The following is an 18,889-nucleotide window of genomic DNA, read 5'->3' on the forward strand; positions in this document are numbered from 1 at the left end:
TCATCACCGCCGTCGTCAACATCATCGCGGCTACTACTGGAAACACTATTTTCGGACTTATTAGTTTCTTAGCCCATCGCTTCTGAATCTTGCGCTTGGTTGGCCGTCTGTTGTTGTTGCTGCTGTTGAAGTTGCGATTGTTGATCGTCGCTTTGATCTTATTGTGGTATATCAATTGTAAATGGCGCCAAATCCCCGTTATCCTCTTGTTTATTTTTCTAATGATGAATGTGAAAGAATAACAGAATAAAATTAAATTAACCATAAACTACCGGATGTGATAATGATGATGATGACATTTGACGTATTACTTCTAGGGTAACTTACATTCTCTAAGTCGATATTGTTGGCTGTAGCATCCTGTTGCATCCTTGTTGTTTTGCCATAGCTATGATTTGAACGCAATGAAGTTGGCCACAAGCGAACAACATGACTGGCACTGACTGGCGCCACTTAACACACGCTTTATTCAAATATTTTTTTTGATTCGAACAAGTAATTCAAAGAAAATGAATTAGATTTTGCAGAGTTTATTTGGTTTTTCAATAATTTTCGGGAATAATAATCATTACTGACATTCTGACTATGCAAATTATCGATGTATTTTAGGGAGTCATTCAGAAAGATGTAAAAAAGAAATTATTGAGAAAAACCAATTATTTCAGAAATAAGAAAACGCAGTCGAATTTAGAATTATATTGCCGATCTAGTACGGTGATTGTTGAACAAGAAGATAAAGTGAAAAAAATGCCTGCATGATAGAAAGAAACAGCCATTTTTACCTACCTCAAGTACCAAATTCAGGTATACAACCAATTCTGAAAGAGAGAAAAAAATTGTTCTGAAAAGAATATCGATATAGAAATGAAAAATCGTCTTTTTGTTTTTGCAAAAATAGAAATGTTGAACATTTATTTAGAAGGAGTGATAAATTCAATTTGTTTTTATATAAATTGCTTCAATTTGCAACTTAGTTGCACCTTTTGTAATCTGTGGGAGATGCCCAAAACAATTAGATATCAATAGTGATGCCCAGATCCTTGGCAACGGATTGAGCGCAGAATTTCATCATTTGTGATTTAACCTTCTGGAAATTTTCGATGGCCAACGGTTTGGCTTCGGGCCATTTTTCCAAATCGCGATAAATTGGCCGTACGTACTTCATACGGAAGTTGCTGTTCAAGAAGTTGAACACTTGATTCAGGCGATTGAACAATCGTCCCTTGACGTACAAACGTGCCAATGTAAACAGGAAAGCTGAGTTGCGTGTACCCACAAATCCATATGTAGTTTCCAATAGACTGATCCATTCTTCGGTTATTTCGACATTGTTTGGATTTTGTACCAACTCAGTGAGCAATCCGATCAATTGCCATACATGCAAATTCGTATCGATGTCCGGGTGATTTTTGATCTTATCGATTGGGTTGTTGTTCCAAACTTCCACTTGCTTGTGCACAGCATCGCTGTAGCTCGTATCGTATTTAGGAACAATCTTCAATGGACCCGTCGAGTACAACCATTCGTCCCAGTTGATTTGCGTCAATTTATCATCGGCTTTGCCGTTGAAGTACTCGTACAGAGTACTCTTGAAGTCATCGGTGACAACTGACTTGTACTTGTACTTTTCCAAATAGAAACGGAAGAATGGCTCGAATTGGCTTGGCCCACCGAACAAATCCTCGAGGTAGCGCAAAAAGTTTTGACCCTTGATGTACGGCACCGAAGAATATGTATCGTCCGGATTCAAACCGGTTAGGTCAACTACCAACTTTTGCAGCTCAGGCGTGTCCTTCAATTGACCTTGAAGCTAAAAGAAATGACACATTTTTTAATCACAGAAGAGAAATAGTATGACAAGGCAAATATCAAAACAACATTTTTAAGTATTAGAACTTAACTAGAATGATCAACGAACGAATAGTCATTGATCAACTAGTAGCCGACCACTCTAGACCAAAATTTGGCGAAGCCTAAAATTACTGAAGAACTCAACTATATTGTTGAGATCATAGGAGATTTCTAAGAAAATCGATACAATTTAATGAAACTTACACAATCTTGCAGTTCGCTAAGCCCTTGGATAGCATGGAAGTCACGAGCCTCTCTACCGAACATTCTTCCGGCAATCTTTCCTTCCAAGAACATCGTGAATCCTTCGTTTAACCAGAAATGTTCGTAATTGGCATTTGTCACCAAATTGCCAGTCCAACTGTGTGAAATTTCATGGGCAACAACAGTGGCCAACGATTTATCACCAGCCTAGAGTATATAAAAATAAACCATTGAAAAATCGGCATCAAGTTCTTAAACCAACAAAAATGAAACGAAAAAATCCGAAGAAGAAAAAATTTCACTCAAAATCAGAGTTCAACCTGAGTCAAACTAAAATTGCTTACCAAAAGTGTTGGCGTAATCATAGTCAAGCATGGATTTTCCATGCCACCGTAAGGAAATGATGGGGGCATCACCAATAAATCGTATATTTTCCATACGTATGGACCGCAAATTTCTTCGGCCGTGGCCAACATTTGTGATGTTTCTGAGAATTCTTCGGCACATTCATCGACAATACCTTCTTCTGCCCACACTTTGGAGCTACAACCAAAATAAAACATGTCATTAATAAAACGTTGAATGTAATTTCGTCGAAGAGTTTTTAGCATAAAATTCTTGTACTACTCACATTTTTCCGAGTGGGCGTGAAACGATAGCGCCAACAGCAATGGCAAGAAGGTAGGCTGGTATAGGAACCGTTTGTTCGTACACGGTTTTGCCGTTCTCGCTACTCAAGCGAACACCACCCAACAAAGCGGTCAATTCAGATGGATGAGTGACTTCAGCTTTGAAAGTGAACTTGACAGCGCCAGTATCTTGGCATGGAACAATTGATCTTGCGTGAATTGCCTGGAAAAAATGAATTGTTCAAATCAATTTCTTGTGTCATTTCCTTGATTGGTTTAAATTTTGTCAAAGCGACACATAATAAGTGGTTTTCTTTTGGAAATTCCTTTTTTTGGGCACACTGTTTACCTGGCATTGGCTGTACATGTACGGATGTTTCTTGCCTAACGTATTTTCTGGGGTGAGCCACTGCAAACCGCTTGCCTTTGATGATGTTTCGTATGTAATGGAAACTTTTAATTCACCACTAGTTTTGGTCGGTAAGTCAATGGTCAGTTTGGCACCGATATCCTTTACTTCATCCGACACGGTAAATGTTACCGGAATCTTTCCACCTTCCGTCACCACATTTACTTCGCTGATTGTCAAGTCGCTGACATCGAGCAACTGTGATGAAAAAAAAAATCGACAAAAAACATAAACAAACAGAATTTTGAGCAAAGTAAAAAAGTGGAAGGAATGGCCAAAGCACATTGAAAAATAGAAACAAAACAAGTCAAAAAAAAAAAAACAAGTTGACAAAAAAATGAAACTTGAGTTTTGTATGATTCACTTCAAAGTAAAAAAAAGTTGTTGAAAGCAAAAAAAAACAAACAAACGTTACTCATTTGAACTCTAGAACGAACAATATCCAATATTTAGCGCATACTCACAATACGTTCAATTTCCTTGGCAACGATATCAAAGTGTATGATTGCTTCACCGCTGATGGTTTGCTTGTCAAAGTCAACATTCCAGAACAAATCCGTGTGCCGCGTGACAACGTTTTCTATTTGATCATTTCGATACGATGGTTAAATCTTATCACATTTTTCTCTCTTAATTCAAATGCAATTAATTTATTTACCTGGTTCCGAGTAGGAGCTTGGATCACCTTTGCTAAATCGGCTCATTGTTGGGATTGTTTCGAAGAAAATGAAACTAAAAAGTGAAAGAAAAATATTTTATTGGTGGCTGTTGTTCGATAAATGTCACAACTTCATCGCGGAATGCATAAAGTGGTCGCTTTGCGGTGTGTGTTAACCACTCGATGCGGGCACGGAGAGTACGTTTTTTTGTCTAGATAAGCCAATCAGTGAGCCGATGAAGTTTTTCGGCTTTTTATTTCGATATGGGCAATGTATTGTCACTACGAAACCAGAAAAAAAAAATCGGTTGTGATAAGGATCAAAACCATCAATAGATTAAAATCAAATAGTCATTCAATTTTCAACTACAAGTGTGAGGCTAAAATTGGACTTTAAACACACACACCCAAAGCGACCACTAATACAACAATTTCTCTGATGGGGCAACATCTCTTTTTCATTCCATCTGTTACAAAAATGTAATGATAATTACCGAAAAGAAACTAAATGTCGATATGTTCTACTAGTTGAGAGATATTTTCTTGAGAAAAAAAATTCGCACTATTGTTGACACAACGACAAACTATGACTGAGCAATAATTAGTCACCAATCGTATCCAAACGTTTGCACAAATGGAAAGAATCTATTAAACTGCCGTCTATATTATTAGCTCATTCTGCCGAACGCGGAGAATTTTTTCGGATAATAACAAATGTGCTATGCATGTATGCGTGTGCCGCTTTACTGATGTTGTAGGCACCATTGAAACCGGTATCACAATTGTCAAACATTCAGATCAAACACACAGAGATGTGGAGCATCTGTCAAATTGCTATTGGCCGACCGCAGCGGAAATGTTTGAAAGATATCAAAAGACAAAAAAAAAATAATATGAAAATACAATCAACTTTACACATTTTAAATCTGTGAACCGTTTTTTAGTTTTAATATAATTATAAATTATAGTATTCGCTACCGAATTGCAGTTTTAACTACATCGAACATTAAATTATAGTCCAATAGCGCATCAGCGCCATCTATGTGTCGAAGTAGTTAGTTAAGTCGATTGGGATTTTATATATGAATACAAATTGAATGTGATAAAAACAATCGAAATCGTTGGAAAATTAAAAAAATGAAGCCAAATGCGAGAGTTTAATGAATATTTTTGTAATCTTTTCCGTATCATATTGAAATTAAATTGGAAGTCATCTTTACTTTCAATTTTGGATGAAAATTTGAAAAAGAAAAATCACTTTAACGTGTTCGAATAGTATTTAAAGAAAATCTTTTCTAAATATATTCCCATCGAGTTACGGCTAAAACAAACAGAATATGGATTATTTGAACGCCAAGTTTGAAGAAGATAAATAAAATATCCACATTAGAGTTATAAAAAGTATTCATTTTTTTCCTTAGCAATACTCTACACTATTTTTTTGAGTGAGAAACATTAAGGTGGTAATTGTGTCTGTTTGCATACAAATGGCAGAAAAGTTGTACACTTTTTTTCCTTAGTAATTTTCTTCATTGTTCAGTACAAGTTCATTGAAATTGAATTTGCGACCGGCCACCCATATTTGCATGTAGATTGTAGATCCTTCGTTGACAATAAATTGGTAGCTGGCCTAATGAAGCTAATTGCAATATGACCTTAGGTTACTCACTTTTTGTAAAATCTTCTATATGTGTTGTCTTCGAAGCAGGAAAATAAAGATATAAAACCCGTCTATAGGATCGTGTAGCATCTAAATGCACATTGCCAAGCATTCAAATCCTTATCGCCTTTTTGACTTAAAGAAAACTCTAGAGAAAAAATCTAAACAACTGCTCGTAGTGCTGAAAATATATTGAATAGAGTTTGAGAAAAAACGAAGAACCTGGAAATAACAGAACAAGAATAAATAAGCAATGAAAATGTAAGTGACAGTTAGAAAACGCCCATTGTTCATTTTTGTTAAATTTTAATTGTATATTTCATATAATTTTATTTCCATAGAATTTATAAAAAAAATCACATAAATTCTTATAATTTTGTTTTTTTTTTAAATAGAGTTACATTCTCGTTTCATTACCTAGTTAACGGATTGAAATGAGCTATGAACAAAATCTATATGTTAGAGATGCATTGCCTCGGAGTTTTTTTTCTTTGTTAAAGTCAAATCCATATTTTTCAGAAAATTTCTAGTTTATTGTTGCAATTGACTTAAATGCCTAGAATAACAAATGTACAAAATGGGTTTGCATTGCATCAAACAGTTCGATGAAGCAATGTATTATTAATTTTTTTTTTGTTTAGTTTTCCAAAACGCCAGGAAAAATATTATCATCTTTTTTTCTGTTGCTCTGAATAGTTTTAAACATCATCATTATAGTTCACATAGCGTTTTCTTGTTTAAAATATCAAAATGTCATACAAAATAAACGTCAATTGATATCGCAATAATTGAAATATAATTTAGAAAATTGGCTAAAACCCTTTCAATGCGATTTGAGTATAAAATGTCTTCTAATTTTTTTCCCCTACGGTGCATGGTTCTCCTTTTTTGGCATCCATTGTGCTAATAAAAGAGAGTCTTGTGCTCAAAATGTGAATCAAATGTGGTATTTTTGCTGCAGTTTCTGTTTATTTTGTTCTATTCAGTTGATCTATTGACTTTTTAACATCTGTTATGCATGGTTTTATGTATACACAAATTCGTTGACGATATTTTCTTTATCCATTTAATTCCTGTTTCTATTGGAACGAAAAGATCCCTCAGAATAGAAAGATTATATTTTTTTTATCCAAATGTGAGGATCGCAAAATTTTGTTGAAGTTTTGTATGTAAATAAAATGCATCTGATTCAGTCATTAAACACATTTTGTTCAATTTATTGTCGTCCACCTCCTTCTCATTGAAACTGTCTGAATTTTTTTTTGTTGCTATCGACTTTTCGCATGCGTCAACAACTAATGTTGCTCATTTTTATCTTGAAATTGTCATATAAATCTAATACACATCTAAAGCTTCGAAGTTTAATACTAAGTGTTTTTTTTTTCTTTTCTTTTTCATTCGAACATAAATTTTGTTGTTGAATCATTTCTGCGTAATTATACTAAAATTATACTGAGATATTTTGAATGTGCCTAGTGTGGGATAAACAGTGTTGATTATTTGATCGTGCACATTCCTGATATAGTTTGCTCGTAGGTCTAAATTTATGTTGTTTTTTTCTTCTTAGAAAAAAAAAATTTATGTCTTGTGTGTGTGTGTAGTTTAGAATAGGCCGTCAAATATTTTCGAATTGACTGCACCACTCCGTGGGCATGGCCGAATCAGAAGCTCATTTCCCATTGCAGTTATCGGCACAGTCGCATGATGCTTGATTAGATTATCTGTTTTAACGGAGGAAAATACACAAAATATACGTAAGTAAATGTATAGAATGAAGGATTGAGAAACAGAACAAGCGATGTGGAAATTAAAACCGAATTAAAACACTTACTTAGACTGGTATGGTTCATTTGATTTGCACCTAAAAATTTGTATTGGCCAGTCGAAGCATTTATTAAATAATGTTTACAGCGATCGCTGTCTTTGTAGGAAATGGCATAGCCCCAGATTTTCTCCGACAATCGAACAAGGAATGTGCCCATCGGCTCGGATTCAAGCAATTGCTCAGCTTCGGTTCGACTCATCAAGCCATAAAACCTGTGAATGAAATGTGGATTTTTGTTAGAGATTTTTCAGAAAAAGGGAAATTTGAGCAAAAACTTCTTCATCAGATTGAAAAGTGAAGTAAAAAGTGATTCAAACTAACCATTTGCATGGTAAATGAGTTTCAACGGAATCTAAGCCAGCACCTTTAGCGATTTCGACGTCGTGATACCATTGGATCATCTTATCGTGGCTGGCAGGTCGTGGAATGAGTACATCAAGACTTGATGGAGGTGATGATGATGGCTGTGGTTGAGTTACTGACATTGTTGATGGTGTGCTTGGCGGTTGAGGTGCTGGCCCTTTCGTCGAAGTACCATTTGTCATTGGGTGAATACCGTTCACGAATCCATTTGTTCCATTCATTCCATTCACAATGCCGTTTGGTTTTTTCACGCCATTGGTGATGGTGCCATTCACTGCACCATTTTTGATCACTGATTTAGGAGTCGAGGCCGAAATAATACTGGTTGTTTCATCGCTATTCAACGATTTACGATGCTCTTCCCGTGCTCGTCTCGTTATTTCACGAAATTGAATATCTGCCTCTTTTGCCTTGCGTTCCTGTTCTTTCCACGCTTCTTCCTGTTTTTTTGCCTCTTCTTGTGCCTGTTCCTTTTGCTTCTTTCGCAAACGTTGATAAATCTCTGTCGTTTTCTCACCAATAACACGTTGTTCCCACAGTGCAATTTTGGCCGACACTTTTTGTGTGGGCTTATTATTTGAATTGATCTCCTTGAGTATAACATTTTTTTCATTTTGATTATCCGAAAAACTGAAATTAATTATATTATTTTTTTGTAGATTTCCATTTTTTAGATTCAATTTCGTGGTGGGCGGAATTCCATTGGACAATTTCGATTGATTCATGCGTTCGCGCAGCTCATCCACCGAGCAATAAATTTCCATGTCATCAATGATTGGTGTGCCGATGAGCGGTTCGTCGTTCGTTGCCACCAATTTGACTTTATCTTTTTTGCAATTGGTGTCGTTGTTATCTAAATCGGTAATGATTTCCTTGTATTGGCGACGCAACTCTTTCGTTTCAATTTCAGCCAATTCACGTGCACGCTGTTTGGCTTCTTCGTGACCCGGTTTTTTCATGCTTAAATCACTGTCGTCGCTGTCACTGTCTGTGAATATGGCCGGTTCAATGACAACAACCCAAGGTTCACCTTCATCATCCTCACGAAATGATACGTTCTTATTCTTTTTATTTGGTGTGGATTTTTTTGTAGACGTCGCTCGGCTATCGTTCTCCTGTTCTCGTACACGCCAACGTCGAATTTGTTCTTCGCGCATCTTACAAAATAGCGTCTGTTTCTGGTATTCATCCAAACCGGATAGAATCTCCGGATCCACATACATATCGTTCAATATTTGGCGCAACATTTTTGTGTCTCTCGGTGTGTTTGCTTGTGTCGTTTCGCTTTGGCCGCTTCTCTCGTTCTATTCAAACGTCAATGTTTGTGCTGTGTCGATATATGATTTCCTGCAATGACAACATGAAAAAAAGCATTTCATAAGTTCAAGAGACACTAACAGAAAATACAGAGAACTACTTTGTATAGAGCTATAAATCAAGTGAATCATCATTTTCAAATTAATCGAAAAGAAAATCAACCACTTGAGAGAGATGTATCAGCGCAAAAGCAGAATGAACTGTCAAAAATAGACAGAATATATTGCACATACATTAGACTCCAAACATTGCATTCTCTTCGCAAATTACCAATACCGCAAGAATACGAATGGAAAAAAAACAAATCTAACTGTAATCGAGTTATGCTTCAAGAAAAATTGCATTAATACTTCTTCATTTTTTGTTTGTGTTTCTTCGTTCAAATAATTCGAGACTTTGGAGTGAGAGCGCGCGCGAAAAAGTACGTATTTTGTTGCGCTCGGATGCATTCCAGTTGAAACCGACAATGTCTATGCGCTTGGTCTAATCCAATCCATTTTTCAAATCGGCTCAAGCCTCGATGTAGCTTTTATCCAAATCTAAATATATGCATGCCTGTGAGCACTGCCCGCATGCGCGAAAGTTATTTTTCGTGTAACTTAAGGAAATTCAGCAACAAACACCAACCAAAATTACATCAAATCGCACCAAAATATGGATGACATGCATTGATGGAAGAGAGAAAGAGACAGACAGACAAAGAGAGGAAAGCAGAGGAACGTAGTAATGGCTTAGTAATTCCAATTCCGCGGTGATGTTCGTTTGAAATTCGCTGAAAACATATAAAATCAATTTGCGAATGCGCGCAACACGCACACAATTCACCGCGAGAAAAAAAATAGTAGAAACAACAAGCGCATTTCGGAATTGGCAATATTTCTTCTCTGCGTTGTGTGTATGTGTGTTTTTTTTTTCGCTCCTACTCTACAAAAGGTGCAGAAAGTCTGTTTGCAATAATATCAAATGCAAATGAATTTTTGTCGACGAGCATACACTGCGAAATAAACTTTACTTTCCACGTTCATATTGCACGAACATGGTTCGATTGGTAGTTTTTTTTTTATTTCTGCACATCTTCTTCGCTTTTTATTCTTTGCTCCGTCTTTCTACGGTGGCTCCAACCTTTTCTGTACATTTTTATCTCTTTCTCTATTGCTTTCAGTCTCTCTCTCTCTCTCTCTCTCTCTATCTCACTCGCGTTCTTTTTGTTTCTCTTCCACACTATTTGATCAGTTGGCGTCGATATTTTGCTCTTGTTATTTGCCTCTCTTTCGCTCTGTGCGGAATTGACTTTTGGTACATTAAAAATGATGATATATTCATTGTTTGAATTGAAGAAGAAAAAGAGAGAGAACTCGTGAAAAAAGCACACATCATACTTGCCATTGCTATTTACGGTAATCGACATTGATCGTTTGCTAATTATGTGTTTATGTAAAAATGTATACGATGAGGAAAACCGATGGCAGCTCTCGTCAAATACCGAAAGATCTATGATTGCTACAATAACATTTATTTGCTTAGTTTTTTCTTTCCTTCTCTAAGCGAAAATGTGTGCTTGTAGACCGCGACGCGCCTTAAATCATTTGGATGAAGAAAATTGAACCGATTTTCCGACTGAACGGCTATTTAACGAATCACCGGGCACACACATTTGCCAACTAAATCATAGATTGGCAAAAAGCTGTGTTTATGTATGCGTGTGCGAGTATTTCGAATGGAAATTTCGTCAAGTTCTTGAAATCTGAACTCATGCAGAACTAACGTGCGCGTACGCAAACTAACTATGTGTTACCAATTTCAGAATCGGATGAAATTTAAAAAAAAAATTCACATGTTTATTTTACACAATGCAAATGCAAATGGATTACGCGACGACGCGCCAATTTTGAATAGTGAAAAATCCAAAGAAATTCTACGTAAATAAAAAGAAAAAGCTACATTGTTTTCGGCAATTACGTGTCAGAATGAGAAACGCATCGTTGGTTGGGCACGCTGGATTGAATTAACCTTGGTCACAGATTTCATTGAATGTCTCAAGATCGTTTCAATTCATTGGGATTCCAGTGCGTTCTGCATGACAGATTTTAAAGCCAACAAATTACAACGACGACGATAAATGGCGACGGCGGCGTCTAGTTGAGCTTTTGAAATATACACACACACACACAGAAAAAATCCATCAGTCATTGAGATAATTCCAATTCGACACGCATGCGATGCTCTGAATTATTTTAGCGCGCTCAGTTCAAAGAGTTTTTTTTTTGCACACACCGAAAAATAAATATCAAGAGAGATACATTTCATAAAATATTATGCTTTAGATCTCTCATTTAGATATATACACTTTAGATTATGCGGCCATAGTTTGCGAGAGGCATATTTTCGCGATCTTTTTAATTTTCATACGAATTCGTGCGCCAGACAACAAAATCAGACATCCACGCAAATTCTAGCGAAAGCAACTTTGTCATTTCGTTCTTAGCTGTTCGTGGACTTGTTATTTGCGGATTTTGTGCTTTTGTTTTTTTTTTTTGTGTAGCACATGAACGTTCATAAAATTACCATTATGGATTTAGATGAGGCATTGGAATGCAATTCTTTAGACGTTTACCGGCTTAAGAATCAAAAGAAAAAGCATCGATTTTGAAATTCGTTGGAATAAATCCATTTCTTTGGTATCCTGAATGCTTTTTGTATTCCCAATGCAAATTGCCGTCTAGCACGAGATTTAGTACTTTTAACATGTTAAACATTCAATTGAATCAATTTCCATGGAAACAACAACGAAAATAATATGGTTAGCGCAACAAATAAGCGTTTCAATTGTGTTCATCTGTCGTGCCAAGTGAAAAAAAAATGCGGCGCTGACTTCATTTGATTTATATACATATAAATTCGAGGCTGTATTTCGTATATGCCCAAGTACAACCATTTGATATTATTCCACAAATGTGAGCTTTGGCTTTGCCTTCGCTAAACGCATATATTACACCGAAAAATGCATACATTATCGGGTTTTGCGAATGCAAATTGATAAAATGAAAACAGTTGCGCTAATTTTAATGCATACACAAAATGTGTGTAATTTCGCTCGTACGAAACGAATTCCAAGCGCGCACTCGCGCACACACAATACAAAACCCCAGCATAAATAATCGCATTTTATGATTTGTGTGGATAGAAATACAAACCAAATTGTTGTTGCTGCTGCTGCATTGACGGTGAAAATGTTAAAGAACGTTTTACAATAGCATTTTGTCTATATGGTGAAAACAGGCTCATTTTGTTAAAACAAAACACACGATGAATACGCGAGAGAGAGAGAGAGAGGGAGAGAGAGAGAGAGAGAGAGAGAGAGAGAGCGCACGAGAGAAGAAGACGAAAAAAAGACGGAAAAATTGATTGCCTTGTCGTTAAGCATGACTTCTTACAATAAATTACGTAAAATACAAAACAACAAAGGAGAAGAAAAAATATATAAAGCAGCAGCAGCCGCCACAAGAATTTGAAGGGAAAACAAAGAAAAAGAAAGAAATAAAAATTGGATGCATGAAAAACATAAAAATTATGATTTAACGCCAAATGAAACATAAAGTGCTCAGTGCAATTGCACTTTTCCCTCACTTATTTCTTTGTTGTGTGTGTGTGCGCGCACGTTAGTCTGATCGAGCTATTTTTGCATTTCGCCTATTTATCCATCCATCTTCTTGTTACAATTGCGCTTATTGCTTCTTCGGTTTGTGTTGTTCGGTTTGTTGCACTGCTGTTGTTACTATCCGAGCCCATATGGATCAGACTCGTTGCAACTTTGTAAGTGATGAACGAAGAAAATGAAGCACAAAACGGGAAATTGTGTCATTTTTTTTTATTTATATTTCTTCTTATTTCAAAAACATTTGGAAAAACGATGGAGAGAAGAAGAAAAAAAAAGAGAAATTTTGATCGATTTTTCGTTCGATTGGATCATCATCAATTGGACTATTCATAAAAAAATGGTTTTAGTGTCTTGACAAAGCCACTAAAATGTGTGCGAGAGAGCAATCGCATGCTTCTAAAAGATCACTTCACGAGTTTATGACCACATTCAGAATGTAATTAGGTCATGGTATGCACTTGTGCATTTTCTCTATCCACTGTAAATTTGGCCTCATTTTGCAAACCTTTCTCGAAACCGATCGAAAAGAGTGCACCATGCTTTTTTTTCGTTTCTTTCTCTCCACAGAAACCGAAGCACGATTATTTTTGATCGTCACTTGTTGGTTTCTTATTCTCGTTATGGCGATTTGGATTCAACATACATAATGCGTGACATTCAAATCAATAGGGCAACAACAACAAAAACAAGAACGAAAAAGAAACAGATGCTCTTTTCACTGTTTCTATTGATTCGTCTTTCGTTTCGTTCTTCTATTTCATCGATAGCAGTAAATGTGTATCTTGTGGTGTAGGCAATGGCAAATAGGCGATTAAATTCAAATGTTTTAACACAAATAAATAAAATAATGGATTCTTTTAAATGTTTAATGATGACTGCCGCAAGGAAAAGGCCAAAAATAAGCAAACGAGGAATGTGGAATGGTTGGCGAAACTTGTTTAAATCACACATTCTTCCGATAATGACGATTGTGGACATTCTAGGTCTAGTAAAAGAACTACCTTGTTTCTTCTCTCTCTCTATCTCTCTCTCTCTCTCTTTTAATTGATGCGGTTGAACTTCAAGTCGACCAACTGAAGAAGAGAATGCAATTTCTAATGCAGTTAAAGACAGATTGAACACTTTCAACAATCAACGCAAACGAATGTTCATGTGTGTGTGTGTGTCGGTGTGTGTCGGTGTGTGTGTGTGGTGAGCATTAGAAATCGATTCACTGCCTGGTTGATGTGAGTGCGTTGCTCGCACTTTTGTCGGGCTTTCAAGTCGAATACATTGTACTATTCCACTTTGAAGACGAGCGGAAAAAAATTGCATACGAAGACGAAGCCCATAAACCGGTTCAAAGTACCGTTCATTTCAGTCGATCGATTCAAATTCAATTTGCACTCACTTCTTTTCTATACGCTTCGAGTGTATTTCCACAAGTGCTTTGGGTGCAACTGACTGATTACCACCGATCAATGTCAACGCATTGCGCGGGATCAAAATGCAGATTAGATAATCTCCCGCGGAAATTATGAAATTCAGTTTCAAAAAAGGTGAGAACTAACAGGATGATTCATTCGTCTTGGATCGGAATTTTTTTTTTCAACTCGATATTTTGTCAACTGGCCATTTTCAGCTTCAATCTGATTATCTTATCATTTTTACTGAGTCAACGATTCTCTTTACTTCGGCGTTTTGTTTGGACTTTGCAGACGTTTTGTATAAATGTTTATGCATATTTAGTCGGCAATTGAAAAAATTGGGAAATGATTGAAAATCGCAAATTTGATTGAATCATTAGAGTAAGCGCAGTAAGACTTTAGTAGGCATATTGAAAGCACGAAAATAAAATATTGATTCGATTGAAGCCACAATTTTAAAAATACACAGAAAAGCATTTCAAGTTGCCTGGAGAAGAATTGTCTTCCTATAAGTGGCTCAAAAGGCGCACAAAATGACAATTAAATACCAAAACATAACCAAACGATACCAAACCGAGTACCATTGTCGATCGTGCAATCAAAAATGGTTTGTGGTTAGCCGTAGCCACAATCTCATACGACCATGCGAAGGATGCAACAATTATTATCGTCCATATAATTGGGTAGGTTTTCAAATGTGCAACACAACTGGAATGTCCGGCTATACACATATTTGGGACTAATCCAAGCGCTCGATAAACAAAATTTCTAAAAATAAACTAAAATTTGTGAATTTTTGTGGTCTGATTCACTTAACGTTTTCATATTATTTTTGATATGCTTTTTAATTATTTTTTTTTTCGTCGGACAATGACTGAGAATGTAGCCTGTAAATTGTGAGCGCTAAATAAACTTGATATTTTCTGTAAAACGCTTAATCACTCAAGATATTCAAATCATGCACACTTGAAAATAGTCTAAACTCATTGAAATAGTCCACATTGAAATAAATAGCACACAGTGAGTAAGATATAACACGTAATGTACAAGTCATTTTTGTGGTTCAACGGTTTTGTTTGAACTGGACGGTTTTTAGCATATTTGATTAGATGCCATCATACTTTACCATTCCAAACCAACATTCAGTCGCTTGTCACTTTTTTCTGTTTACACTTTCACTGGGGCCACGTATTTATATGTCTTTGTTTGCTAAATTTACAGTTTGCCATCGTCCGATAGATTGACTACACAACGACCGAAAAACGAAAACTGAGCTCGATGTTTACTTTAAATTTTGAATGACTGTATTTCATATCGCTGGATACGGATAAGAAGAACCATTTTCTTTAAAAAGAACATTCCTTTCATCTCTTGTGTATGCGATGTGAATTCGTTTTAAGAAGAAACAATAAAATGAATTGATTTCGTTGCCGGCACATTTTTTCAACGGCATGTGATTTTGAGTTTTTTGTTTTGTTGAGAGGGAGAGAGAGAGAAAGAGAGAGAGAGAGAGGGGGACAAAGAGCAGTATGTTTGTATGAGTTATTTCAGAGAAACATGATTTTATGCAAACACTTTGCATTGCTTCAATATAAGGAGAGAAGCGAATATTTTCGAAAATGCACATCTAACACATACACATTTTGAGACCCCAACACAAACAGAACACTTCCAGTGTCGATCGGTCGACCAATAAATATTACTTTCCACGATTGGGAGGTTGTCGAAAGTTTCAATTTTGAGAGAAATCAACTTCAATTTGTAATATTCTCTTCAAACAAGTATTCAATACCTGAAACTAGCATTAAAATACCGATTCCAAAGTCTTGAAAAGTAAAAAAAAACAACTGCCTCAATCATTAAACCACCAGGAAAAGATGCTGCTGTTCCTGTGCAAATACTACTGTGCCAAGTGCAATCAGTGGTGGCGTCGATTGAACATTACAAGCTATCAGCTGTCAGTGTGCCGAATGTGCAAACTGCTTTGGTACCCACGCGAAGAAGTAATCCCATTGATTAACCACTTGATTCAATCAAAATTAAATTGCTCACACCATCGATACTAAAACAAACTTGTTTTTTTTTTGTTTCAATTACAGCAACAGTACAGCGGCTGCAAATGTGATCGTCTATCGGATATGCGTTACGGAAAATGATACGTTTAACGAAAGTAAAGCAACTGTTTTGACGCCAAATTTGCGCAGTTTCATCACTATTTTTGTTCGTTTTGTTTGAATGTCGTGAATAAAAACAAAAATCCAAACCCGAAAACTCTGTGTTTAATTCAATGATAATAATGACAATTTGCCGTGTGTTTATTTAGCAAAGTATTCGATTCCACATACACGAGAAAAATAAAATAACAACACTTGTAATCAAAAATATTCCACCCGGAATGGCCAGCTGTGTGTCATATTTGAAGCAGTTGCACCGACTAATTGTGAGGTTAAGTGTGCACATTGCAAAAACGTTCAATAGCATATCGGAGCATTCGAATATCGACCGAAAAAACCATTGATATTTTGACAGTTGCTGACAACAGCACCGATAAAATCGAGTGATACGACTAATTTTCCACAGAAAAATCATAAAGATTACCGAAAAACGTACGAAAAATTATAAATAATTTCGAGAAAAAAAAACTATATTCTTTTGTTATTTGTTGATGTTGTTTTCATTGGATTAGACGTTAATGAAGATGCAGATGGAACAGATTTTCGAGTACAGGGCAACATACAGTTGTACAAAGTGTCGTGAACAATGGATGTCAAAGAATGCGATGCGAAATCGGCCGACATTATGTAAAATTTGTGGAATGCCAGCCTATCCAATTGACGAAAATTTATGCTCGTTTTTCCACGTTCCACGATTCAGATCAATCTCACGTTTGCTGACAAAGTCATAACACACCCAACACACACGAAAAAAATATAGACGATTCAAAGTTTTTTAAGGTACAAAACAATCTTCATGCAATACACACGAGTTGCATTTTAATGAGTGTTTTTTTATGTTTTTCGTTTCATTTTTTCTTCTAGAAGATGATGTCAGATCGATGTCGATGACGATTTTAACCAAACGAAGATGAATTTACTTTTAGATAATTTTAGCTACTAAATCCACCACATTTGGAAAATTCTATCATCATCTGATCCGGCCAAATGTGAAAGATTTACCTTAAACTGCATTCGCTGTGACAACAGCATTGAAACTAATTTCTGTTCAAATGTCAAACGCCAACGAAAAAAAAACTTTAGCAATTAAAATGTTGCATTCGCTTAGAAAATGTGATCGCTGTTTGAAACAATGATATTAAATATCGGTTTCTACAAATTAAAATGGCAACGTGTGTTTTGTTTGTTATTGTCGTTGTTGCTTTTAGTACGTGATAATTTTATTCGAGCTTATATTCAATTTTTCAGATATGGATGAAGTAAGTAGAAGAAAAAAAGACAGGCTCGGAACAATCGCAGTTTTCGTACAAACAATCACTTTTTGGCGAACATTCTTGTTCGTATGCAGCAAACAATAAGAATCAAAATAAAAACGCAAAAATCAACTGGTTACAAAATATAAACGTGCTGAACGAATATCGCAGGCATGTAAAATGCAAAACATTTTTGGCGCAATTGTATGACACACTGTCTACGGTCGAGACAGTAGAAATAATTTTTACGCTTAATATCATGCTATTAACTTTTTGCACTCTTGATCAATTGGTAATTATCGCCGTTTTATGCGGAAAACAGCGTCTGGCCACCCATTTTGTCATCATAGCGTTTAGTAAATTGCAATTTTATTTGGTATGAAATTATCGCTTGAAATTCCAATTACACATTTGAAATTACATTTCGGTCTATTTCAGTCGGTAGCAACATTTTCAATGCAAAAATACCATTTGATTGACGTGTTTAATTTGGACCAACTTTGGGCAATCCCACTTTTTATTTTAAAATTAAAAAATACACTCAATGAAAATGATTCTTATCGCACAACAAAAAAAGTTCATTGAAACGTTTTTCGGTCATAATCAAAATTCTTCCGGGAAGTCATATTAATTGAACATCACATTATCACATCAATGCTATTGCGAGCATCTATCAATGCAGTTACATTGGTCTCAATTACCAAATTGAACAAATTGTCATATACGCGCAATTTCCATCTTCTGTCTTTTTACTCTTATGTAAATTGAGTTTAATTTTGACTGAATTTAAAAAGAAACCTCTTGATTGAAGACGAAAAAAAAACAAATGTTTTGACGGAGGAAAAAAATTGATTGGAATTTTGTTGTTTGTTGAGGTAAGACAATGGCACACGTTTTGACTTTTCACAAAAACATTGAAATATTTCGAGAAGGAAGCGGTTTTATTGGCTCGAAGCAATAAGCAATTATTTTTAAAGAGGAAAAAACACACATTATTACGCAGCATTTTGACACGTTCCACATAATCGAAACAAATGTGAAGAGAAATTTAAACGTGATTACATTATCCAAAACGTAATCTGAAGAGTAACTCTAATCCCCAGGTCTTTTTTTTTCTAGGAAGCAACGGCTCAAGCAACGTTTTTAATCTTAAACTTGGTTTTGTGTCATATTTCTCAATTTTATTCAACAACTAAATTTGATAAAAATATTTTTTAATTTTTTTTTCATTTTATTTGATTTTTTTTCATTGGATCTATTCACTATTTTGCAACGATCGAGAGTCGTAATCAATTGACTTACTACGATTAGAGGTTCTATTATGGAATTTCTCTAAGCATTTATTTGAACTTGGCTAAAACTTCTATTTGGATTACTTGAAAGGAGAAAAAAAACTATAGTACCCATTCCAAGGGCTGCTTCGAATTTACTATTTTTTTTAAATGTTTCCTTCTGACTGTGATGACAAATGTGAATTTATCA

General features: G+C 35.6%; 2 protein-coding genes and 1 long non-coding RNA gene across 11 annotated transcripts in view; 1 reads left to right on the forward strand and 2 right to left on the reverse strand.

Moving 5' to 3' along the window:
• Positions 1–877: 877 nt before the first annotated feature.
• On the reverse strand, positions 878–4,533 carry LOC129575248 (leukotriene A-4 hydrolase). Of its 2 annotated transcripts, XM_055458409.1 has the most exons (8): positions 4,246–4,533; positions 3,752–3,825; positions 3,558–3,673; positions 3,034–3,291; positions 2,687–2,907; positions 2,400–2,598; positions 2,056–2,262; positions 878–1,810 (listed from the first exon to the last, which is right to left on the reverse strand). In XM_055458409.1, exons 2-8 carry the CDS (start codon positions 3,795–3,797, stop codon positions 1,013–1,015), a joined length of 1,845 nt encoding a protein of 614 aa, XP_055314384.1. In that variant the 5' UTR covers positions 3,798–3,825; positions 4,246–4,533; the 3' UTR covers positions 878–1,012. The 2 variants fall into 2 exon arrangements, with proteins under 2 accessions (XP_055314384.1, XP_055314385.1); XM_055458410.1 differs by lacking the exon at positions 4,246–4,533 and having other exon boundaries at positions 3,752–4,057.
• Positions 4,534–6,599: 2,066 nt separating this feature from the next.
• LOC129575249 (SH2 domain-containing protein 4A-like) overlaps positions 6,600–18,889 on the reverse strand; it is a 41,291-nt gene continuing 29,001 nt past the window's right edge. Inside the window, exons 1-5 of one of the 8 annotated variants that reach the window (XM_055458419.1) lie at positions 15,773–16,422; positions 15,107–15,224; positions 7,558–8,946; positions 7,243–7,448; positions 6,600–7,132 (exon numbers count right to left, since the gene is read on the reverse strand). In XM_055458419.1, coding sequence (XP_055314394.1) covers positions 7,014–7,132; positions 7,243–7,448; positions 7,558–8,846 — 1,614 coding nt within the window. In that variant the 5' untranslated portion in view covers positions 8,847–8,946; positions 15,107–15,224; positions 15,773–16,422 and the 3' untranslated portion in view covers positions 6,600–7,013. Of the gene's footprint in view, positions 7,133–7,242; positions 7,449–7,557; positions 8,947–15,106; positions 15,351–15,772; positions 16,430–18,889 lie in introns of those variants that run through there. The other 7 variants (XM_055458416.1, XM_055458414.1, XM_055458418.1 and 4 more) reach the window with 7 other exon arrangements.
• LOC129575251 (uncharacterized) lies at positions 16,438–17,319 on the forward strand. The gene is made up of 3 exons (XR_008688779.1): positions 16,438–16,586; positions 16,667–16,934; positions 17,022–17,319. It is a non-coding gene; the product is annotated as an uncharacterized LOC129575251 (long non-coding RNA).

This window comes from Sitodiplosis mosellana, unplaced genomic scaffold (assembly GCF_009176505.1).
Source record: "Sitodiplosis mosellana isolate CC-2019 unplaced genomic scaffold, AAFC_SMos_1.0 Smas_scaffold_6166, whole genome shotgun sequence".
NCBI lineage: Eukaryota > Metazoa > Arthropoda > Insecta > Diptera > Cecidomyiidae > Sitodiplosis > Sitodiplosis mosellana.

Excerpts from the sequence above, each read along its gene's own strand:
- LOC129575248 (XM_055458409.1), bottom strand. The coding sequence starts at position 3,797 with ATGAGCCGATTTAGCAAAGGTGATCCAAGCTCCTACTCGGAACCAG. Across the intron at positions 3,292-3,557 it reads CCAAGGAAATTGAACGTATT|TTGCTCGATGTCAGCGACTT; the intron begins GTGAGTATGCGC and ends TTTTCATCACAG. Across the intron at positions 1,811-2,055 it reads TTAGCGAACTGCAAGATTGT|CTTCAAGGTCAATTGAAGGA; the intron begins GTAAGTTTCATT and ends CATTTCTTTTAG.